General features: G+C 36.2%; 3 protein-coding genes across 4 annotated transcripts; all 3 read right to left on the bottom strand.

The window, feature by feature from the left end:
• Nucleotides 1-409: 409 nt before the first annotated feature.
• LOC146655883 (interferon-induced, double-stranded RNA-activated protein kinase-like) lies at nucleotides 410-7,340 on the bottom strand. The gene is made up of 17 exons (XM_085428577.1): nucleotides 7,077-7,340; nucleotides 6,447-6,547; nucleotides 6,181-6,326; nucleotides 5,854-6,084; nucleotides 5,624-5,756; nucleotides 5,363-5,430; nucleotides 5,195-5,276; nucleotides 4,857-4,918; nucleotides 4,670-4,760; nucleotides 3,598-3,656; nucleotides 3,357-3,476; nucleotides 3,089-3,217; nucleotides 2,783-2,987; nucleotides 2,173-2,316; nucleotides 1,574-1,675; nucleotides 1,322-1,384; nucleotides 410-800 (listed from the first exon to the last, which is right to left on the bottom strand). Exons 2-17 carry the CDS (start codon nucleotides 6,477-6,479, stop codon nucleotides 666-668), a joined length of 1,803 nt encoding a protein of 600 aa, XP_085284703.1. The 5' UTR covers nucleotides 6,480-6,547; nucleotides 7,077-7,340; the 3' UTR covers nucleotides 410-665.
• Nucleotides 7,341-8,072: 732 nt separating this feature from the next.
• Nucleotides 8,073-21,404, bottom strand: LOC146655882 (interferon-induced, double-stranded RNA-activated protein kinase-like). Of its 2 annotated transcripts, XM_085428576.1 has the most exons (24): nucleotides 21,162-21,403; nucleotides 20,524-20,650; nucleotides 20,285-20,439; nucleotides 20,082-20,199; nucleotides 19,895-19,968; nucleotides 19,626-19,775; nucleotides 19,382-19,514; nucleotides 18,019-18,086; nucleotides 17,849-17,939; nucleotides 17,643-17,716; nucleotides 17,400-17,549; nucleotides 17,136-17,268; nucleotides 15,406-15,473; nucleotides 15,228-15,318; nucleotides 13,607-13,638; nucleotides 13,479-13,521; nucleotides 13,308-13,390; nucleotides 13,059-13,178; nucleotides 10,414-10,542; nucleotides 9,873-10,089; nucleotides 9,640-9,783; nucleotides 9,183-9,284; nucleotides 8,926-8,988; nucleotides 8,073-8,658 (listed from the first exon to the last, which is right to left on the bottom strand). In XM_085428576.1, the coding sequence occupies exons 1-24, from the start codon at nucleotides 21,260-21,262 to the stop codon at nucleotides 8,521-8,523; spliced, it is 2,604 nt and encodes an 867-aa protein (XP_085284702.1). In that variant the 5' UTR covers nucleotides 21,263-21,403; the 3' UTR covers nucleotides 8,073-8,520. The 2 variants fall into 2 exon arrangements, with proteins under 2 accessions (XP_085284702.1, XP_085284701.1); XM_085428575.1 differs by having other exon boundaries at nucleotides 20,285-20,650; nucleotides 21,162-21,404.
• Nucleotides 21,405-22,002: 598 nt separating this feature from the next.
• gpatch11 (G patch domain containing 11) lies at nucleotides 22,003-24,804 on the bottom strand. The gene is made up of 8 exons (XM_085428574.1): nucleotides 24,643-24,804; nucleotides 24,214-24,440; nucleotides 24,092-24,133; nucleotides 23,884-24,004; nucleotides 23,707-23,797; nucleotides 23,433-23,543; nucleotides 22,552-22,633; nucleotides 22,003-22,445 (listed from the first exon to the last, which is right to left on the bottom strand). The coding sequence occupies exons 1-8, from the start codon at nucleotides 24,690-24,692 to the stop codon at nucleotides 22,390-22,392; spliced, it is 780 nt and encodes a 259-aa protein (XP_085284700.1). The 5' UTR covers nucleotides 24,693-24,804; the 3' UTR covers nucleotides 22,003-22,389.
• Between the last annotated feature and the right edge of the window lie 84 nt (nucleotides 24,805-24,888).

The raw sequence follows: 24,888 nt of genomic DNA, 5'->3' as shown, positions 1-24,888 counted from the left end.
TGTACGGAAATGCGCAGCACATTCAGCTGTCCTGCGGTGTGCAGAGAAAGCCTCTGCATTTTTTTAAAGGACCCTCTCCAAGCTCGTTTCTTTCTTCAATAAGTCTTCGTGGGCCGTGTTGGTAATGCTGAAAGGTATATCTAATTTTAGTTTGTGGGAAGCAATAAAAAGGAACAAAAGTGCACTGCAAAGAAAATAGTCTTCCAGCTTGTAATGTTGACAAGAACTTGTTGCATAAAATGGGATTTTTCCCAAACTGAGTGCACATTTTGCATGTGGTAATAAAAAAATCCCATACGCACTTATGTTTAATGTAAAGTGTAAGCAAATTATCAGTACCTGTCAAGACCCACTCACTAAATTATGTAGTAAAACATGTACAAAAACTGTACAGCAGACAAATGACCATTACACCCTGGTTGGTCGTTATTTTATTTTCCACATCAGTCTATTTATTACAAAGCAAAGGCTGTAATAATTCATCAGTTTAAATATGTTAATCACATTTCCACAGAACATGATTCCTACTTTCTGTAAAAAGTGACTGAACATAACTGCTATAGCCATAAAAAACAGTACATCAAAGACATTGAAACATGAAAAAAGACATGACATGAAAAAAAAACACAACAAAAGATGTATTTATGTCACTTAGTAAGTGCTGATCAATCAGTTACATTTTCTAGGTGCATTCTTTGTGCATTTAATGTTTGAGCCCACTGTTCCAGGTCTGCCTTCAGTGTACTTGCTTCAGGTCGGTTTTCTGGGCTCGGACACAGCATTGACATGATTATCTGGTTCTGCAAAACACATTAAAAAAAAATCAGCTACTTTCTGTATCAACATGAATATATATTATCAGTACAAATAATTAGCCAATTCGTGCTGCACGATTTTTAACTGGTACAAGCAAACAAGAACACATGGCTCCAGTTTTAGAGTCCCTCATTGGCTTCCTGTTAAGTTTTAAATCCATTTTAAAATTCCTTGATTTGTCTTTAAGTCTCTTAATGGTCTTTCCCCCTTTTTATTTGTCTGAGCTGCTTCACCCTTACATGCCATCACATGCTCTTAGATCAGCTAAACAGGTGCTTTTGACTGTCCCGAAGACATTTTCTAAATCTCGAGACAAAGCCTTTTCAGTTTTGGAACCTAAAATGTGGAATGAGCTGCCTCTGGAGGTCAGGCAGGCTCGCCGATTTATTCTTTTATTCTTGTTTTCCTATTTTATCTTTTTTTTTTTTGTACAGCACTTTGGTCAGCTGTTATGTTGTTTTAAAGTGGTTTATAAATGTGAAAGTGAAAAAAATAAGAATTATACCTCTTCTGGAAACTTCAGTGTAAATTCTTCAGGGAGAATTTGCTTTCTGACACCTGTAAAAATCTAGTATACATAATGATAAAAGGATACAAAAACATGTTATTTGACTTGACAGAAAATCATCACAAGAAAAACAAAAGCAAAACTTAAGTATGCAATTCTATACATTATATTCTTCACACATTAACACTGATAGGAAGCTACCAGTAAACATTTTAAAATGTAAACTATTAAATTGTTATACCAACTCACCTTCCCTCTTTCATGCCCAGAAGAGATTTTCCAAAGGAGTTCAAAATATATCAGTCCCAGAGCAAATATGTCCACTTTGGAGCCATATCTTGTTTTGGTCCTCTGTCATAAAACAAAAACATAATGTGTTACACACCCCTTAACTCAGTGTGAGTGTTTAAATTATAAGATATGGTTGTGGTAAGCTAATCTATGTGGATTTCACTTTTTTCAAGTTGTAGTTAAATTTTAAGACCATGGTATATAAGTCTAAAATTAAAAGTAGAAACCAGAAAAAAACCCCATCTGGCTGCAATCACTTAAAAAAAGATATCTTAGCATGTATCATAAGAGATGGTTTTATCTGGAATGAAATAAGAGTTTTACAGCGAATGAATGAGGTGGTGATAATGGAAAGAAAAAAACTTTTCAATTTGTAAACATCTTTAAAAAAAAACACAAAGAACAGGAGATTCTGTCATTTTTAAGAACATTTGCAGAAAGTAATGAAACTTGAATAGATTCAGAAAATGTTGAGCACATAGCTATCATTGAATACTGTCAACAATAAAAAAAACACAGAAAAGAAATCAAAGGTTATTTGTTTACAGAGACCTCACCTGTTCGGGAGCCATATATGACTTGGTTCCTGTTTTCTCTGTTCTCTCACTCTGATTTTCATCATTATCATCAGTCTCAGTAGCAACTAGACCAAAATCTCCAATCTTCACTTTTCCATCTTTTCCAAACATGATGTTGGTAGGCTGACGATTGGAAAAGCAAAATTTAAACATTGAGCATTTAGTGCCTCGTGTAGTCAGAAATGAGTGAATAAGCTCAGGTGATTCTACGAGAAATCTTTCAAATTTACACCATATGTGCATCTACTAAGAGGCTGCGGCATAGCACTGGCTGCTTCTAGTATTTCTCCTTGATGCTGCGCCATCTCTTCAACCTTCTTATACTTATCACCACCTTGTAATGTTGACTTTAATCCCTAAATCAACACTAATAATGTTTTTCTTAATGTGGCCCTAATACTCAGTCATTTCCTGTCTACTGGGTTTACTGTGAAGTAGAAGAAGCACACCAATACTTTAATAGCAGCAGTGTGCATCTCCATTAAACACACAAAAAGGATACTAAAGAATATGGAAATGGAAAAACTTAAACTTAAATGTGAGCTAGCTCAGCAACATAAGCTTGTGATCCTGTAATCTTGAGTCTCACCTTGAGGTCCCTGTGGATGAGTCTGTGGGAGTGAATGCACTCGACTCCACTGACTATTTGCTGCATAACGGGAAGACTTTCTGCTCTTCTTATAGACTCTTCAAGAGTTTTCTCATTCTTCTCAGTTATCCAGTCTTTAAGTGTTTTGTCGTCACATAACTCCATCATAATATAGAGGTACTTTTGTGATGAATTACTACTAGACCTAAAAAAAAAGGAAGATTAAAAATCTAATTAGCATCAAGTCTTCATTTTAAGCATAGAAATGCAAAACTGCACAATACTAAATAACTGAACAAAACTTACTGGGAAGTACTGTAACTGTCAGTTGTATTGTCCCACTGGTATTCTGAATCCTCCAGCCAACACTTGTAGTATCTAACAATGTTAGAGTGGTTGAGGTCTGATAATGCCCCAACCTCTCTTAGAGCTTTTCTGATCAGAAGGAAAACACAGAAATGCTTCAGTAAGCAAGACATACATACATACATACATACTCACGGTTTCTGTTATTAGAATGTTGCTTATGCAAAACATTTGTACTTTGAAAATATACACTGTGCATATGACTTACTCTTTGTGGCGAACAATCTTTACAGCATAATACTTCTTCACCAGTTTATCTCTTGCTTTGAAAACATGACCATAGCCTCCTTTAGCAAGACATTCAATGCAATCAAAGTCTAAAGTAAACCTAGTGAGATAAACAACATTCATTAGATGAAGATGTGAAAAAATAAGTAAATTATTGGAAAAAAAGAGGATGCAAAAATCTGACCACACAAGTATAAACGTCATGAAATTTTTTTTCATACTGTGATTGGCCAGATGTGTCACTTGGTCTGTTGTCTGTATTTTTGTTTTTGTTAGCGTCCTGAAAAAAAACACAGAAGGACATAACATGGTTATTATTATCATTAGTATAAAAAAATGTCTGATGTCTGAACATATTAATTAATAAATACAATTACTTTTATTGGCGGTTTGGGCTTAGCTAAACATATCAAAGAAAAGAAAAAAGGAAAATACATGCTGTGTTACCCGTCTTTTTCTGTTTAACTACACTGTGATGTGGCAGAGCTGTAAATGTTTGTGGCGCTTTGGAAATACATTTGGATTTTCTTCTAACTTCTTTGTTAACCCTGAACTTGGGCTTGCAGAGACTGACTTTCAGATGTTGCATTACTGTCGCATTAATATATCGCATTAACAGCTTCTCTACCAGCCATCTGCTACCCAGGGGTAGCAAATATTCTGTGTAAACAGCCAAAGCGCTTGAGTCACAACTGATGTCCATATTTTAAGCTATTGAAGCCAAATTCAATTCATATTTTACAATCCATTTACAAATACCAGTAGGTTTAGAGATCTGAACACAGATTTGCTTATTTATTAATGACATTTATAGATTGCCATACACATTTATGATTTTTAGTACAAATGTAATGACTTTACATTGAATAAAATATGATTGCACACTAATTGACTGAAATAAAGTGACTGAACTAGAACTAAACACTAAACAAATTTGCAAAAAATTCTGACACAAAAACAGCTTCCCATAATGCCACGAAGGCTGACATGCTATGACTCTTAACTGTGCCTAGAACATCTTTCTATGAAAGTTATGAATAGAACTGGTGAGAGACGTGAAAGTGCCCAGCAGCCACTAGAAATAAGTCCAACTTATTCATAAGAATGCAAACAAACCTCTAACTACAACTGTGCATGATCTAAAGACCAGCAGTTGACCATTTATCCCATAGTCAAGCCCTCCACCGTCCACCCCATATTCACCATATGCCATATAATATACAGTGCATAGTATACAGATTATAAAGTGGGGATTTCTTTCTTTCAACAAATTCTGTGTTTAAAGCAACAGACCTTTTCCATGGAAGGGTGTGATGAATCAGTGAAGATAACGGAGTCACTCGTACTTGTTGGCATGCTTTTTGAAGACGCTTCGAGAGACTCCCTTGGAGAATACAACAAGAGTACATGAGTGCTGCTTTCCTAATACACAACTGTCTGACTTAGTAGTTGTATTACTACTAGTATTAGAGTTTCTTACAGTGAAGGTGTTGACAGCCTGGTTGGTGGAGTGTCTACAGACGAAGTTGACATGAGGGACATCTATAAAAACAAAAACAATTTTCCAATGAAATTGTTTTGATTTGTAAATATGTTAGCCTTTGGAAGCACTCACCTCACCAATGAGAAAAAAAAGCAATCCTAGTATTTTATGCTTTTATAACATTTTTCTCCTGTTTAGCGTTACTGTCAGATTATGGGTTTAAATTCCAGAAGAGGGACACCACAGATACACCGATATGTTTTAGTCTAAAAAAGTCAACTTCAAGTTCTATGAATTCTTTTATAATTTTAAAAGCAACATAAAAAAAACCTGACCTTAGTCTCCAACAAGTTCGATAGGTCAGTGATTGATACTGATTCACTTTCACTCCTTGTTGTGACTTCTGACAAGGCCTCCCTTAAAATTAAAAAGAGCCATTTGTGTAGTTTTATACATGTTAAACTTTACCACATACTCTACCATTAATGTTAATACTTGCTTACACTGTGGATGCTGGGGATGGCAGCATTGTTGAAACACTGTCTTCAGACATGGTTGACCTGTAGGATACCTTAAAATAAGCACAATATGTGACATTCAACATTAGTTATCAAACTTAGAAAAGTGCTGAGTGCAAGCTTTATGAAACTGTGCAATGTTCTGCTAAAGTGACATTTTAGCAGAACATTGCACATGTTTTGTAATGAATATGAATTTTTTTTTCTTACCTAAGTGACAATAACATGCTGAAAGCATTTAAATACCTTGCTGTCCCAGTCAGACTGTTCCTGAAGAGCAGACCAGGCCAACTGAGCTGCCTTTTGTTTGGCTTCCTTGCTAGTGCCACCTACAGCCTGAGGGTAATCCTTCTTGTTGATCACACATTTGTAGAAAAACCTATGTAACCAGGAAAGATATGTTACTTTAGACTTTATTACCCAACTAAGTGTTATTGCAGCTTCTATTCACCCTCCAAAGATTCACTTATACTCACTCAAGGTTATGTTGTGGGCCACATCTTCTCACTTCAATAATATCAATGATTCGCCCTGTCTTCTTACAGTAGTTGTGAACAAGTCCAACGAAATTTGTCGGTTTGTGAGCTTTATATGTTACACCCAAGCTCTGATATACTAGCTTGGCTGCTTCCTCCTTAGCTTCCTTTTTATTTTTCCCATAGGCAGTTGGGTACTCCTTCCCACCAACCACAAAGCTACAGCATCTTCTGTAACATCATACAACATTATGCATTAATTTTTCTATTTTTAAAAACAAAAATATATTTAAAAAAAAATATTTTCTACGATGTATGGAGGCTTACGGAAAACCACTTTTGTGTATATTTATTGACTCCTTAGGCTTTATGATGATCTTATTCTTCTGACCATATTCATTTATCCAGCTTACATAGTCAGAAATATTTGCTTGAATAAGTGGAGCAGTTGGATTTTCATCTTCTGTTTCCATCTAAAACAAAGACATCAATAAAAAGCAGTTAGACTTGCAGCTGTAAACTACACTTTCATTTTGAACATAATAAGCAACCTAGTATACTTTAGTTCAGCAAAGACTGCATCATGATCTTACAGAATCAACTGGAGCTTGTTGCTCTTTATCCATTACTGCAGAGTATTTCCTGTTGTGGTCTGTTTGGCTCACTTCCTTCAGGCTGCTTAGAGGTGGTAAATCTGATGACAAATGATCAAAGCTTTGATTATACTGGCAAGTAATAAAGTTTTTAACTACATAAAAATACATACCAGTTAGTTGACGTATCAACTACTGTAATGTAATGCAAAAGATACCAAAATGGGAAGCACGTTATTCCAGCCATGTTAGTTATTCCTGAAATATAACCTTAGATGCTCTAATTGGTCACTGTTGCGTTCACTTGAATAATATTATTTTGTGCAACTGGTTTGTGAAGAAAATGACTTTAAACCTTTTTTCACTGTCGCGGAAAACAGTAATTAGCAGTCAGAGTAATAGTCAATAGACCAAATGACTTGTTATTCATTTACTAGTTAGATGTTCAAATTACATCACTATATATACGTCTTTGTCAGCAGAAGAAATGAAAGAATGGTGACAGAACAGGGAGTAACGGAGTGTAGCACCAATTGCACGAGCCAAAAATATTACATAAAATCATAGAGCCGACGATTGATAAGAAGTGTGCTATTGCATAGACACACTTAAATATTAAATACAACTTACCGTGATCGTGGCCTGTAGAGCCAAGTTACTCGAGTTCACCTCCGAGCCTGTGTAGCTCATTCCCTATAGAACTACATGGTGTCCCACTTCCCCCCAAAATGACGAAGGAGTTGCAATCAGAGTTCAGAATTGCGAATAATTGTGACAAGTCACAAAGTACAATAGTATCTCTTTATCTCTTTTTAAAAAAATTGCCTCCACGTTTCCGCAACCGCGTTAGCGGATTCAGCCGCCTTTAAGTTTCGATTCGTCAGTGGAAACGTCATGTCCCAGTGTCCACACCTTGGCAGGCATTAAAACTTAGTATTAAAGAAAAATCGAATAAAAAAAATAATTGCAATAACATAACTATAATCTACGCATTGTCCATTCCCACTCGTCTATTTATTTTTGCCCATGTTCATATCCATTTGGGAAAGGAGAAAACTATGGCACAATAGGAATGACGCATGAAAAATGGCAATTAAACATTAGAAATGTCTTGTCATTACATGTATAAGCTGGCATGTTAGAAGATCGCGAGTCACCGATTCACTCACAGCTGCTTTCTCTATATTGGAAAAAAAGTTTTAAGAAAGTTTCTTGATCCAGAAAATTAAACAAAATTTTATGTATATGATAGGATAAAAGACAGGCTATGGAAGAGAGCCAGAGATAAAAAATAAATAAATAAATAACCAATGGCTGAATGCAGAGTGGTGTATAAACAGAGAGTGAAAAGAAAGTGAGTAAAGAAGAAATACCCATCATGGGAAGACTCAAAATTCAGTTTTGCAGTACTCCATGGCAAATCTATCGTACGCAGTGACTTCACAATAAAAATCTGAGAGAAGGATTTATTCACTTACCAGTATATTTAATCTTTCAATGGATGAAATTACTCACATGACACCCTAAACCACTTACTGTAATACAAAGTGGCCCAACTGTATGGAAACTACCATAACCAGCATGCTACTCCCTCCACACAGCTGAAAGGATGAACCCAAGTCACCTTGTAACGTTTTTTATTGCACTATTTCACATTGCAGTCATTCATCTGGAGTTCTTTTTTTTTCGTTTTTAATTATTATTGTTATTATTGTTATTATTGTTATTATTATTATTATTTACAAAACTATACAAGTATGACATCACTTTTATTACAAAATATTACAGGATAAAACAAATAATTTATATAAGTGTAGACAACAAGTGAATAATGACACAAATTTAATTTGTATTTCATTCATATATTATAACATGAATCACTTCATCAGCCTTTCTTTAAACCAAGCACTCCATAAATACAACTATATCTGATGATGCATCAGACCATGAAAAGAAAGCATTCAAAACATCCACACATGCACTGCATGACATGATTTGTATTGAATACAGTCATGCATGAAATGACTAAACTGAGTGTTCTTTTTTAGACTTTTCATTAAAGTCCTTATAACTGTCAAACTGTGTTACTATTTCGAAGCATTTGTTTTTGCATTAAAAGTGCATCAGAGTACTCTTTCAGCTCCTCCTTTAGTTTACTTGCTTCCGGACGGTTTTCTGGCTTCGCACACAGCATTGCCTTTATGATTTGATGCTGCAATTAGACATAAGAAGAAAACAGTGTGAAATCAATATCAATATCAATCAATGCTGTCATTTATTGTGAAAGTCCAGTATATATTATTTGCCACATTTATACTTTACTTGGGAAATTAAACAAAGAAAACTTTCAGGTTCTAAGACAGTCCTGCTTGGTCATTTTTGCTATTAACGATCAACAGTTGTGGCTCTTCATCCTTTGATGGAAATAGATGATTGCTGGAAATGTTTATATAGTAAACTTAAAATAATGGTGATGTACCTCTTGTGGAAAATTATTCAAAAACCCTTGAGGAAGTTTCTGGCTTCGGGCATTGTCCCAAACCTGGCATTTATATAATGAGAGAAGGGATAAAAATGATGATCTGTTCATTTATTAAACAATATTAAATAAAAAAAATAATACACATTAAATTTGATTTATATCAACATTCTGCTTCCTATGACACAAACTGAGAAAACCATTATTAACAGAGCAAGTTTGCAGCAACATTTTGCATAAGCTTTGGAAAAACTCACCGCTTTTCTTTCAGGGCCAACAGGGAGATTCCAAAGAAGTTCAAAATATATCAACCCCAAAGCAAATATGTCTACTTTTCGGTCGTAATGGCTCTTGCTTTTCTGTCATTAAAAAGAGAAAAACAAAAAACGGCCAATTTTGTGAGTAAATAATAGAAGACAAAAAAAGGTTTTTACTATCTCTTTTCAATATGGGTGGACTAACCCTTAAGGACATTGGGCATTAGAAACTAGTTTAATAGTCAACCCAATGCTTCTTTGGTTTTAAGGCAGTTGATTTAAATGGTTTTCCTATTTACTTGCAACAGTAGTAAAATAGTTTTTTAGTAGTACAAGAAAGAAGGTGCATTGCCCTATGGTGTTGACAACCTTTAAAAAAAGTGTCTTTAATGTCTTCTCTTACTACCTAATATTTATTAATGGGTAAGACACTAAATTTCAATTTAGATTATTCAACCTGCTCGGGAGCCATATAAGATGGTGTTCCTTTGTAAGCACTTCTTTCCAGTAGATTCTCAGCATCATTGTCAATCTCAGCAGTGACCAGGCCAAAGTCTCCAATCTTCACTTCTCCATCCCGTCCAAACATGATGTTGGCAGGCTATACATTTTAAGAAAAGGCACAAATAAACGTCTACCTCTGTATGAGATGTGCAGCAACAAACAACCGTCTTCTCCTCTTTGTCTCACCTTCAGGTCTCTGTGGATGAGCATCTTTGAGTGAATGTACTCGACTCCACTGGCTATTTGCTGAGCAATGATTAGGCTCTCTTCCTTTCTCCTTGAGTCTCGCAGAGATTTCTTCACATTCTGAGTATTCTTCTCGTCTATCCACACTCTAAGTGTTTTAGTATCACACAGCTCCATCTGAATATAGAGGCACTTTTCAGATGAATCACTAGCAGACCTTGAAAATAAAAAAACACAAATGAAGGAATTATGAACCTTTACTTTATCCTCAATGGTGAGGCAACACTCTGTAAACTACTGTAAAAATCAAGAAGACAGAAAACTGTGGCGCAATGTGTGTTGCTATAATAAACTGTAATATTGATTAATTTTAGTATAATTTTAGCCACAAAGAGAAAACATGTGTCCAGTCTTCAAAAATGTACATCAAGGTAACAGACAAGAAACTAAAGTGTGAAGTGAATGCTTCCTCTGTCATTTACACCACATGTGATGCAATGTTAAGACATAATAATATTAATAATGAAGTAATGTGACTTACTGCGAAGTACTGTAGGTGTCGCCTGTACTGTCCATTTGGTATTCTAAATCCTGAATCCAACAGGTGTAGTATCGAACAATGTTGGTGTGATGGAGGTCTGATAATGCCACCACCTCCCTTAGAGACTTTCTGATTATAAGAAGTACAAGAAATATCAATAAACTTTAAATCTCTTTTAAAGCATCTGTAACTTTCCAGCTGAGGGACTCAATACATCAGGAAACAATACTGTAAGGTATCTCTGTGAAGACTTATAACAACTCCCTCACTTTCAGAAGAATTCTAAGTTTCATATAGCTTTAGGCTGTCATTGTGCTATGATGTAGCCATCAAATGCATATGTAACGCACAGAACTAACCTTAAGTAGCAAGCTAGCTGCAACTGAGGAATGTACACTTTCAACTAACCCAAAAAAATTCTGTGTCAGTTTTGTATAAGAAACATTGGTTTATTTATTACTTTATGAAGTAAGAAGACATTAGATACTAATGGGTGACCTGATACTAGAATGGATAGATTGCATACCACATGGAGATAAATGCCTTAAACAACAAAATTCCTGCTCGGATCATTTGCTGCGTTACTCTCTCGTTGTATTATTCCCTCTCTCCACTATTTCTATCAAAAATGTTTCCAAATGCTAAAAAAAAAAAAAAGGTACATTAGCATTAGCGGACAGTAGCACAAAGTCGTGTAAAACAGTAATGTGATGAGACGTTTGGCACCTTAATTCATTTACTGATGCTAAAATGAAGGCTGCAGATGGATGTTAAGTAAAAACAAAACATCAAAAACCTACAGTGGGGCAAAAAAGTATTTAGTCAGCCACCGATTGTGCAAGTTCCCCCACTTAAAATGATGACAGAGGTCAGTAATTTGCACCAGAGGTACACTTCAACTGTGAGAGACAGAATGTGAAAAAAAATCCATGAATCCACATGGTAGGATTTGTAAAGAATTTATTCGTAAATCAGGGTGGAAAATAAGTATTTGGTCAATAACAAAAATACAACTCAATACTTTGTAACATAACCTTTGTTGGCAATAACAGAGGTCAAACGTTTACTATAGGTCTTTACCAGGTTTGCACACACATTAGCTGGTATTTTGGCCCATTCCTCCATGCAGATCTTCTCGAGAGCAGTGATGTTTTGGGGCTGTCGCCGAGCAACACGGACTTTCAACTCCCGCCACAGATTTTCTATGGGGTTGAGGTCTGGAGACTGGCTAGGCCACTCCAGGACTTTCAAATGCTTCTTACGGAGCCACTCCTTTGTTGCCCGGGCGGTGTGTTTTGGATCATTGTCATGTTGGAAGACCCAGCCTCGTTTCATCTTCAAAGTTCTCACTGATGGAAGGAGGTTTTGGCTCAAAATCTCACGATACATGGCCCCATTCATTCTGTCCTTAACACGGATCAGTCGTCCTGTCCCCTTGGCAGAAAAACAGCCCCATAGCATGATGTTTCCACCCCCATGCTTCACAGTAGGTATGGTGTTCTTGGGATGCAACTCAGTATTCTTCTTCCTCCAAACACGACGAGTTGAGTTTATACCAAAAAGTTCTACTTTGGTTTCATCTGACCACATGACATTCTCCCAATCCTCTGCTGTATCATCCATGTGCTCTCTGGCAAACTTCAGATGGGCCTGGACATGCACTGGCTTCAGCAGCGGAACACGTCTGGCACTGCGGGATTTGATTCCCTGCCGTTGTAGTGTGTTACTGATGGTGACCTTTGTTACTTTGGTCCCAGCTCTCTGCAGGTCATTCACCAGGTCCCCCCGTGTGGTTCTGGGATCTTTGCTCACCGTTCTCATGATCATTTTGACCCCACGGGATGAGATCTTGCGTGGAGCCCCAGATCGAGGGAGATTATCAGTGGTCTTGTATGTCTTCCATTTTCTGATGATTGCTCCCACAGTTGATTTTTTCACACCAAGCTGCTTGCCTATTGTAGATTCACTCTTCCCAGTCTGGTGCAGGTCTACAATACTTTTCCTGGTGTCCTTCGAAAGCTCTTTGGTCTTGGCCATGGCGGAGTTTGGAGTCTGACTGTTTGAGGCTGTGGACAGGTGTCTTTTATACAGATGATGAGTTCAAACAGGTGCCATTCATACAGGTAACGAGTGGGGGACAGAAAAGCGTCTTACAGAAGACGTTACAGGTCTGTGAGAGCCAGAGATTTTCCTTGTTTGAGGTGACCAAATACTTATTTTCCACCCTGATTTACGAATAAATTCTTTACAAATCCTACCATGTGCATTCATGGATTTTTTTTTCACATTCTGTCTCTCACAGTTGAAGTGTACCCTTTGGTGCAAATTACTGACCTCTGTCATCATTTTAAGTGGGGGAACTTGCACAATCGGTGGCTGACTAAATACTTTTTTGCCCCACTGTAAATGTATTTGTACACCGAAAAACAAAAGATGCAAAATATCCCCAAACAGTTGACAGTAAATTTGCCACCCGCCTTACTGTATACTCTTGTATACTACTAGTGTGCTAAGATTGTTAGGCATAAGATATTGGAGGCTTTGGAAAGACTGAAGAGATCTCTCTCAAATCTCCTGTACAGAGCTAGTGGGAATTCACCTTTTTCATAAACAAAATTTAATATTTATATTAAATATTTACTTACTCTTTGCAGCGAACAATTTTAATAGCATAATATTTATTCAGCAGTTTATGTTTTGCCTTATAAACACGACCAAAGGCTCCTTTACCAAGGCGCTCTATAGAGTCGAATTCCAGTGTAAACCTGTAGAGATTAACATAGGTGTTACTATTAATGACAAATGCTAACAAAGAGAAAATTCTCCTTTAACTATAAACTGTAGTAAAAACATGATAGCAGTACATTGTAGTGTTGTTGTTGTTTTTTTAATACCTCGATTGTACTACTTGACTTGATGTTTTCTCGGTGGAACCTCTTTCTTTACTCTTTTCTTTGAGATCAGAGTTGTGCAAATCCTTAAAAACAATGCAAAGTCAGCATATTGAAATTCCAGTATTAAACAAAAAACTGAAAACACTCAGAATTTCTGTGAGTCCTTCATACCTTTTTTTTGTGTCTGGAAACATTACCGAAATTTGCTGCAATTCTAACCAGGAAAATCATCATCAGCAATAATGTCAGATGAAATATTACACAACGATGTTTACAACAGGTTTCAAAGTATGACTTACCTTATTTTTGGTTTTAAATCAGGATTTTGATCCTTAAAAAGGGAGAAATAAAGGGGGAAATAAGGCTAAATTAGATGCAAAACATTTGTTACAAACAAGACAAACTTAGTTATTAAATGGTATTATTAATAGTAGTTTGAAACACTGATGTCAATCATCAGGTATTGAAAGTTTGTAAGAGTTTGTAAGGTGCTATTTTACAAATACACACTCAATTTCTGCCCAGAGCCTTAGCTAACTTCTTGTCTGTATAGAATGTATATATTTATGTATGTTTTCCACATACATCATCCCAAGGAAACTTTTCCTTCATTTGTACAAGTACATAGTTGAGCCTTGTTGGATTAGTTCCTACAGATAAAAATTATATACTTGAACAACATCACAAGAAAAAATAATATTGTCAGTTATTTTTCAAATTCTTGGAAAAAGTTAAGCCCGTTTCTAGCTAATATTATCCCCTTTAGTAAAAATTACTCATAGGAGATTTGCATAATTATCCACCTGCTTGATGTGAGGAAAATCTGCAGTGTGCAAAATCATTGGCCAGTATTGCAGTGATACAGATTTTACCACATTTATATTTTAATTAGAAAAGAATATCAGACTGTAGGATTCAGAGGTTTAAACAACATGGGTTTACCTTCCCAAGGCAAATCCTATCATTGGCATTTTTTCTTGAACTTCTGTTTCTAATTTTACTTATTTATACAACTGTGAGTTTTATGTTAAAAAACAAACAAACAAAAACAAAAAAACAAAACAAAAACAGGAACAGCAAAAAAGAAAGCGATGAATGAAATTGACACATACAAAATCTAAGATGCATTCGTTGAGACCGGAGTTATTAGTGAGGGGTTTTTTTTCTTGTTAGTTTTTAATTTTTATTTTATTCTGACTTTGTTTTTAATTCACTTTAGTTTCAGTTAGTATCCAAAGTGAATGTTCTTGTTTTACTCTTTTTAATTATTATTGCATCAAGGGGATATGTCAGAGGCAAGATTTAGGAAAATCAGTGCAGGTATTGCAAGAAAAAAAGAAAGCAGTTGACTCACAGTGTTGTAGACATATAGGGTCTCAATAAACATGTACACCAGTGACTCATCAGGCAGATTGAATTAAACAAACTAAATACTAAAACTAAAGATATTTCCTCTATATTTGTATTTTAGTTTAGCTTTTTATTTCCCTAACTGTGCAAAATCATTTCACTTCACTTTAAAAAAAAAAGTCTAGTTTTAATTTTTTATTTCAGTTTTTTCACATCTAATTTTAGTTTAAGCTGACTATAATAACCTTCACTGAGAAAAAAAAACAGATCAGTTTTTCATTTATTTAATTTATGAAGACTGTCAAATGCATTTGTCACATTTTAATAGATCATGATCACCAATATGTAGTGTTTGCGTGATCACATTTTTTAATAAATAACTATTTTCATACCTTGATATTACTATAGATACATCACCCATTATTATTGAAAAGTTGTTATTGCAATTATGAAAACTACTAATTAGGAGTGTAGAACTGGAGCTAAATAATTAAAAGCATCCTAATATAACCGTGTTAGTATCAAAGGACATGACAACAAAAGATATAGAAGACACAGAGGATAACAAACCTGTTCCTTGGAAGGTCTCTGAACCTTTGGGGAAACAACTGGGTCACTTGAAGTCATTGGTATTCTTTCTGATTTTGCATCATGTGGGATCCTTTGAAAATACAGCAAGATACATTCATGCAGTTTTCTCCACATTAAACTTAAGTATTAGGTGTGCTTGCTCATTCCATTGCCTTACAGTGTGCTCGCTGGGCTGGACAGCTGGACTGGTGTAACATCATCTGACACAGCTGACCAAGAAACCAGCTGAAAGAAACAAAAAAATGTTCAGCTGTACACTAAGACACCGTTTGGTAGTAGGACACTTTAATGTAAAATAATATGATTGTTGGTAAGTGCAGGGGATATTTATTAACATGCACGACACGCCCTTACTATTTGTCCATCTGGCTGCTGCAAAATTAACCATTGGTTAACCACATACATGTACGTTTAAAATGAGACTGTCAGAAAAATTCTAAATGTTTTTGAAAACATTAGTTTTAGCTATAATTTAAACCTCCTAACACCTGAACTCTTTCATGGCATGCATTTTTAATTTCTCCTTGCTATTTGGGCTGATTGGGAAATGCAAAAACAAAGAATTACATGATTTTTTTTCTGATTTTTAGAGCCACATATGAGGACATTCGCTTTAAATTTCGATAGAACAGTGGCAGTATAATGTCCTCGTAAGTGGAAATCAGGCCCTTGTAGAGCAAAATTTTGTATTTTGGTCTAGACAACTCAAAATGTGATGTCCACATATGTGGATGCCAGGTCCCAGGAGGTTAATATACAACATAAAATATTCAGCAATAATCACTTTCTGTATGGTTTCTGTAAAGTACAGCAGTGGCTTCAAAAGCATGTTAGCATCCTGGAACCCACATCAGGTGTTTTTTTGGATATTTTTCACATTTAACCTCTTAGCATGTCTGCTTTTTGCGACTGTTTTTGGTTGCATATGTAAATCTGTGAGGTCTGTTCTCAAAGCGCAAAACATAGAGAAGAAAATATTTAAATCAAGCACATACACTTATTTACTAATGTTTTCAAATGCCATTTACTGATAACTGTACCAATAACGCTAAAAAAAGAAAAGACAAAAAAAGCATGCCTTTTTTTTTTGGGCTCGATTTTGAAATTAACTTACTGCACCTACGTTTAGAAAACAACCGTGATTTTAAAACTAACCACATCTATGAGCTCTATTTGGGGTTTGCTCTCACACACTAGTTTGCTCTATTTAGCAAATCTGGTCGTATGCTTTAGAAACACATGCTTTTTAAAAAAAAAGAAAACGTTCAATAAGTACAATAATACCTGATGATTTTGATAGGAACATATTTCTGCATCATCCAATCTTTGAGATACAGCAATATTTGGACACTTATAAAAATTATGATTATGAAGTATTGTTCCTTTACCTAAATTGTGCTTCCCTGTCTGTAACACTGAGCTTACACTTTTCAAGCTGTTTTAACACACGAAGTTCAGGCAGCTTAGCGAGAAAGGACAATACAAAATACTTGGCTGTCCTCTCTTTTATGACCTTACAACTAGCAGGAAATAATTCGCCTCAGACTAGTTTGCACTATTGGAAATACAGTTTGGTTTAGTCGAGCTTCCCGCATAAGTGGGTTTGAAGCAGTAAGAATGATGCCCACTCATTAGAAGTGAATGCAATCTGACATCACACATCATGTGTACACAGCAAGTAGGGAGCAGGTAGATAAATGAAATGTGTGACATTTGCTTTCTCACAAGCATCTCTGTTGAATGATGCTGAGAAAAGTTTAGTAGTGCAACCCTTTTACCGCCTTTATAGTAAGGAATTAAAAAGCTAGAGTGTGTTGGATGAGGAATATGGAAGATTTCAAGGTTGTGGATAAAAACAAAAATCATTAAGTAAAGATCATTAAGTACCTTACTATCCCAATTTGATTGTTCCTGAAGAGCAGACCACGCCTGCCGAGCAGCATTTTGTTTGGCCTCTTTGATAGTCTTACCCTCACCCACAGGATATTCCTTGTTGTCAATGACTACTTTGTAGAAGAATCTGTGTAGGGAGACAATATCAGCAGCAACAGGTTTAAGAGTTTTGTGCCATACAAATAGCTTTATATATACACACATATAGATTTAGTCTATATAAGGTGTATTTAGTTAAAAAGGTTAAGTCATACTCACTGAGGATTATGTGGTGGACCGCATTTGCTCACTAGGACGTAATCATGGCAATGCTTTGTTTTCTGACAGTAGAGATTGATGAGTCCTATGAAATTCTCTTCTGTAAAGATTTCAGCTTCTTTCTTTACCATCAAGCTCTTTGTCTTAGAACTATAAAGACAAGCCACATATTCAGAACTTTACCAACAAAAGAGAATCCAAACATTGAAACTGAAACTATTTGTTGCAACTGTTTGTCCTCACCAGTTGTCGTCATGATTCTGATTTATTTCTACTCCTTTGTGACTTGAAGAACCACCGTGTTTTAGATCGATGATCTTAGAACAAGAACGGACATTTAAACTGATTTTATTTAATCCAGTAATTTAAAAAAAACTTCTGCAACAGCCTCAACATTACAAACTGGTGAACCATGGCAGGAGTGGATGAAAGAATGGGATATAACCAACCTGCTCCTTGGAAGCGTTAGATGACTGGGAGAAAACAACTGAGTCATTTGTAGTTGTTGTACTGCTACTTGATTTTGGACAACCAGAGTCCCTTTGAGACAAATAAAATGCCTAATTAATAGGTATTTTCAACATTACATGTTACCATCTACAGTACTGCTCAGCCTTACAGTGTGCTTGGTGGTGTGGACAGTTTGGACGGTGCTCTATCATCTGACACAGCTGACTTGATAGTTATCTGAAAACACAAAGGAGGTTGTGGCGCTGTTAAACACAACCCTTCTCATTATAGTCTGCATGATCATACAGAAGAAATTCTGATTTAGTTATTCGAGTAAGGCCATCAAAATCTGACTGATGAAAAATCTCCAAAATAGGCAGAATACTACAAGAATTATCTGAGGAAAACACTTTAATATGCAAATAGGACAGAGTGCTCCATAATAAAAAGTTACGATGAGGCCAAGAGCTTACTCAACCATTACATGCAAAAAGGATTAGGTGAACATACACAGAGATGGACGCCTGAATTTTGTTTCTAGGGGAACTCAAACTCAAGTGTGCAATAAAATGATGTAAATAGTGTATGCAGCATCTAAAATACCAGGCTAGGGTCCCACTATTCTTTGGGGACAGTGTGAGCCTGGGGTGGTACCATAGTGTGCATAGTGGAAATACCAACATCAACAATCTATTAAATGGCCAAAATACACTGAAGAAAAATATAAATGCAACACTTTTGTTTTTGCTCCCATTTTTCATGAGCTGATCTTAAAAATCTGAAACATTTTCTACATACAAACTTTGCCACACCTGTGGCAAAGGAGAAGTTCTCACTAACACAGATTTCGACAGATTTGTGAACAATATTTGATAGTAATGGGTCCTTTGGGTATGTAGAAAATGTTTCAGATCTTTAAGTTCAGCTCATGAAAAATGGGAGCAAAAACAAAAGTGTTGCATTTATATTTTTCTTCAGTGTATTTAATATCAAAAGAACCCATAGGACATTCATGTGTGTATGAGAATCTATCAGTGTCTTCATTTTCCCCGGAGACTTAGAGTTTTTAGTTTTGGTATTATATCAGTTGTCTACTGCAGAGTCTCTTAGGCTATGACAGCAGGTTTGGAAATCTAACAATCAGGAAAGCAGGAAAAATTATAGGAACATAAACATTCCCCAAGATATTTTTTTACGGTTCGATAGGCCACAATATTTTATTAGGAGGTACAACTTCCCTTTGTGTCAGTATAACTGCTACAAATATTCAATTGTCCCTTTGTCAGTTAAACTGATAAATGAACAGCTCATGACTGAAGGACAACTCTACTACTACTTCAACTATTTATTTAATTATTTATGCATTCTAAGGTCTGTATTTATAAAAGTGTGCCCAACTAGGGTTTATGCTTTGATTTTTATTACTATGTGTGTGTGGGAGGGGTTTCAATGCAGGAGCTGGCCGATCCAGGATGATTTCCCCCTACGGCAGACAATAAAGTACTCTTAACTTAACAGAAAATGTTAAATACCTTGCTGTCCCAGTCTGACTGTTCCTGAAGAGCAGACCAGGCTAATCGAGCTGCATTTTGTTTGGCTTCCTTGATGCTGTTACCCTCACCAACAGGGTATTCCTTGCCATCTATGACTAATTTGTAGGAAAATCTGTTGTGAAACAGTGAAAAACTGGTTTACATCATTTACCAACTGTTAAACATCAGCCAGCATTTAGCAGAAATTGTCTATAATGGCTGGTAAGGGGACGGTCACACTCACTGTCGATTATGAGGCGGTCCACATATATCCTCTTCAATAAACGTGTGGGAGCAGGATGTTTTCTGACAGTAGTGGTTGACAAGACCTATGAAATTTACCTCTGTAAACCTTTTATCTTCAGGTTTCACAGCCAAACTCTTTATCTGAAGGCTACAATATCAAAGAAAAAATACATAAAAACTGAAACTTCAACCACTTTAAACAATACATAGTTTACAAAAAGGCTTCACAGGGATAAAGCATCAAAAAGAAACACTGTTTCAACTCACCAGACATCTGCAACATTTTGTTTTGTTTCCTCCTTTTGCTGACTTGATGTGAAAATGTCTTTCTCATCTCCAGTCTGGAATATAAAGTACAAGTGAACAACATGCTACTAGAACATGCATGAAAATATTTAAACCATTTATCCAGTTTTCTTTGATGTCAAGTCAATCAGTATATTCCATTAGTTACCTCTAAAGTGCCACATATATCGTGATATACAAGCTTGGCTGCTTCCTCCTTGGCTTCCCTTCTTGTTTTCCCGGAAGCTGCCGGGTACTCCTTGTCACCAACAAAAAAGTTACACCATCTAACATTAAAAGAAAAATATTAAATAGATTTCAAATAGATTATTCACATCTACAATCAAAACTAGATGCATCATGTAGACTTACTGATTTTCATCATCTGGTCCAGGTCTGGCAGCCTCCACGGGCCTTACAATCACCCTGTTCCTTTGACCATACTCATTAAGCCAGCAGGTGTACTTGATGTTACTGCCACTTCTCTGATGAACTGATGTATTAGAAACTTCTGCAGCATTTTCTGTCTGTTTGTAACCAACAAACACACAGCAGATTAAAACAAATGTCCACACATACAGTGAGTGAATACAATGGTGCAATGATCTTACAGTATCAGCTGATTCCTCCAACAAGCCTGCCAATGCATTTTTAGCAGCGTTCTGCTTGGCTTCCTTCTTGTTCTTTCCAACAGCGTCAGGATAGGCTTTACCATTCAGAACAACTCTGATAGTAAATCTGTTGAACAGACAAATACAGTAAACTCCTAGTGTACTTTCCCCACACAAAATATTAAATATGCCATTCTACAACTGGAGGCCAATTTAAGCTTTAAAAATTGGAACACTGTTACTGTATCTTTATATACACGTGGCAAAAAAGTACTCAGGACCACAGAACTTGCTGCTCAAAAATATTCTGTTTTTAACATATGGTTGGAATGTTTTATTTGTACGGTAGGAGGTAAACAAAGAATTGTAACAAAATATTACAATTGCGTGCAGAGTGACAAAGTTTAAGTGTGGAAACAACACACTAGCAAGATACTGCAGGATCAACATACCTGTGGACATTTAGTAAATGGACTAAAGCGACGTACAAAATACATTTACTGTACACAAACGTGCATTTGGTAGCGAGTGAGCGAAAATACAGCCTACTACGGTTTCACTGAAGAGTCTATCCTACAAAAATACACACGTACTCGTACGACATCCCAGGTCGCAGATCCCATCTATGTTCAACTTACGTTTTAATGTGGTCAGGGCCAGCAGCTCCAACCTCCACAAACTGGAGCGCCAGCCGCTGTTTCTGTGCATACTCGTTTAACTTAGCTATGTAGTTTTCCATCCTAAGTTTGTCGGGAGTCGGAATATTTACACAAAATTCATAAAAATAGAGAGCAAAGTACAAATCTCAAAATAAAACATGGTTTCCGTTTTTCCTTTCCATGTCAGTTTAGGTTTCGTTTTCTCCGTAAACGTCACATGGTGCTTTCAAGTAATGTCCGACATATCAACCACGTTTTGTTCAGTAAAGTTTTATAAAAAAAAGAAATGGTTTGAAGCTGTACGCTGAAACTAGCAGAGTTGGGTGGAAGATATCAAAATAAAGTATAACAACAGAGAAAGTGTGAGTTATAGTACAGGAAAACTGAGTAGCAACGATGCTGTTTTGGGAGAATAGCTGTTTGCTTTATCAATAGTTGTTTTAGATTGTTTTTTGTAGTTTAACTAATGTTAAAGCTCGGAATTTTAACGTCAGTAATATATGATTACCTGTTCGTGTTTTTTTAAACTTACGCATGTTAGGATTGAATGACTACATGTCCCAAGATGTTTAAGAGCAGCTCCCATCGCTAAGTTTCATGGGAACTGTAGTTCTTTTGTCAAGCGCCAAACGTAGAGATGTGGCGATGTCATAGTGACAATAACATATAAACCAAAAATCCTTAAGTATTTCAGACATGTAAATTATTATTATTATTGCCCAATTTACGCATCAGAATTTTTTAAAGTAATAGTAATGAAAAGAAGTATGGCTGATATAAACTCACAACAAATCATAGAATATACAAAAAGTCAAAATGGTAGCATTCTTAAAACGTTTAATGAAGACAGATAAATACAATTGATCTTGAAATATGTAACACAATTTGTATTCATCTTTATAAAATAGAAATATTGAAAGACATCCTAATTTATAAATGAAAAAAAACAACAACAACAACCCAAAAAACAGAAATGTATACAACAAATACAAACTTGATGGTCTTTCAATGAAAGACAGCAGATTAAAACTGGATGATTAAAGAACTTAATTTCTGATCACTTTATTGCCTTGGCTGTTTTTGTAGTCCGATGAACCTGACTCACATATCAAAGTGCATTCACATATACACAATATTTTTATGATCAAACATTTATACTTTTTTTTTCTCTTTACAGGAAACTTGTGCAGACTGGTTTTCATTCATTTTATTCATGGTCTGCTGCTGTATCCCCAGGACAGTTAGCGCACAAGTCCTCTTCATCTGTAAAATAGAAATCAATACATTATATACACATACACAGTATGAGCAATGGCAATACAAAAGAACCTTAAAAGCTACAGCACTAAAGACAAGACATCACACCTACCATTATAGGTGGTCCCACACCATATGCAATAAAAATGGACTCCTCTCAAATAGGATGTCAAAATTTGTAGTTTATCAAAAGACTGCAACAGAGAACCACATATCACATTTAATATTCATTGGGATAATTTTGCCATTAAATCCTATAAGATGCATTTATGTTTTTTCAGCTCAACCTGAGTTGTCCCTCTGATGTACTCATTTCTAATCCAGAGTATATGAGTATTAGATATGAAAATTTAATTGAAAATATTTCTTTTCATTAATTCAACACATCATAGCAGGTCTTCCTACCATCTTTTCATTTACTCTTGCTGCTATCCTTCTGTTAGAAAACACACTTCAGCACTGATCTCCATCCAATGCACTCTATGCTCTCTTCTTCACCTCTGTTGTGCACTGTCTGGTGATTTTGATGGTTTAAACTCATCCATCTTCACTAAAGCTACTCCTTGCATTTTCACCCATCTCCCTCTCATTCACACACATGTATTCTGTCTTGCATCCACTGTCTTTCATTTCTCTTGAGAGACATTCACCTCTCCAGGCTTTTCTACCTGCTCTCTACTACAAATTTCAATGTCATCTGCAAATATCATAGGCCACAGAGACTCCTGTCTGACATCATCTGCCCATCACATTGCAAACAAGAGGGGGCTCAGAGCCAATCCCTAATGTAATCCCACCCCCATCTTGAACAAATCTGTCACTCCCACTGTACACCTCAACATCATCTTGCTATCCTAATACATGTCCTACACATACTGCTCTGCACTTCCTCAGACAGTACCACAATTGCTGTTTTGGTAAAAAAACAACAACAAAAAACCCCAACTATGAATAACATACATTAATTTTGATTGTCTAAAATAAAATACTTACAGTGAGTTCTGTAACCTCCTCTTCATCCTCATCCTCCTCTTTAAGATCGTCCTCTTCTTCATCAGAGTTTGCTTTAGGCCAGTACCAGTCTTCTCTCGGAGCAGTTATCCCCTGAAAAGAGAAGAAACCTCAGCTAGGAGATACTTTGTGTCAGTGGTCTATAATTTTCCTCCTTTCACTGGTAAGAGACTGATTAGAGAGAGACCTGCTACTAACACTAGCACTGTGATGTGCAGAGGAGTCCATAAGGAGCTATACTCATAATTCTTTCCACCTTTTGACTGTCAAGCTGTTCGCAAGCTCGCTGACTCCTCCTGAGGTCTCCTTCAATCTTTCGCTCCTCTCTTTCCGTCCTTACTCTTGACCTGAAAACGCAAAAAAAGGAAAAAGTTAAAAACACAGACTATAAGAGGGGGAGGGGACAACGTTTAGAGGTAGCTGCATGCTTCACCTGAAATCTTCCAGAGATTTGGTCTCATTCTGTTGTTTGGCTCGTACTTTCTGCCTATAATGCTCCAGTTCCTCTTCAGCTTTTCTTTTCTTCATCTCTTCCATTCCAATACCCCCTCTGTCTGATTATAAACAGAAAAGTGCTGCAATCATTCAGCTAGGCTGTACACAACATCACTAAATACTCATTTTAAAATAACATTTCCTACCTGTTTTGATATTTAGTGGGATTGGATCAACTCTTCCTGCTCCTATAGGGGTAACAAAGATTAACATCAGTGCACACTACAAATGCAAAGCAAATTCACAATTTAGCGAAGAACAAACTTGCCCTGCTTCCCAAGTCCTTGCCCAGCTTTGTAGCCCATTTTCTGCAGAAGTGCAAACCCTTTGTTTTCATTGCTGATGGAGCTCTGTAAAGCCACTTCTCGGCTTTCGCTCTCCTGCTCCTTGTAGCTCTTCTGACGGTTCTTAACATTCTTTTCCTTTTGCTTCTCCTCCCTCTTCATTGCTTCTTTTACCCGCCTCACCATGCTGACTCCCGGTTTCACATCTTGACTGACAGTCGGAGGGACAAAGAAAAACGTTACACGGGTGTAAAAAATACCGATAACTATTCTGAGAGCAACGACACCCTGCTTCTTTGTTTTTATAGCTCAATATCGGAATATACTCGATTCAACAACAGTTTCATGGCACTGACCGAACATTGTTGTCAATATGAACATTTTACAGTAAACACCAGAGCCAAAACACTTACAGTTTGCTAAGAAATGCATCAGACATATAGTCTTCTTCTTCATCTGACATTCTGCACAAACTAAAGAGAGAAAAAACAGAGAAAAACAGCAAAAAAAAACAACAACTTCGGTTTGTGCGTTTGTATTTTCTTCTGTGGTGTTCTGTTCCTTTGCAAAAACGTTCCGAGTAGCTGCAAGGTACACACAAAGTCTACAGTTCCGCTGCATTTGGCATATATTTCAAAAGAACGTGTTTGTCCTGTGAA

Source organism: Rhamphochromis longiceps, linkage group LG13, assembly GCF_057381845.1.
Source record: "Rhamphochromis longiceps isolate RC_006_pf linkage group LG13, R_longiceps_female_GT1.1, whole genome shotgun sequence".
In the NCBI taxonomy this organism is placed as follows: Eukaryota; Metazoa; Chordata; class Actinopteri; order Cichliformes; family Cichlidae; genus Rhamphochromis; species Rhamphochromis longiceps.
This window is presented reverse-complemented; position numbering and strand designations above follow the sequence as displayed.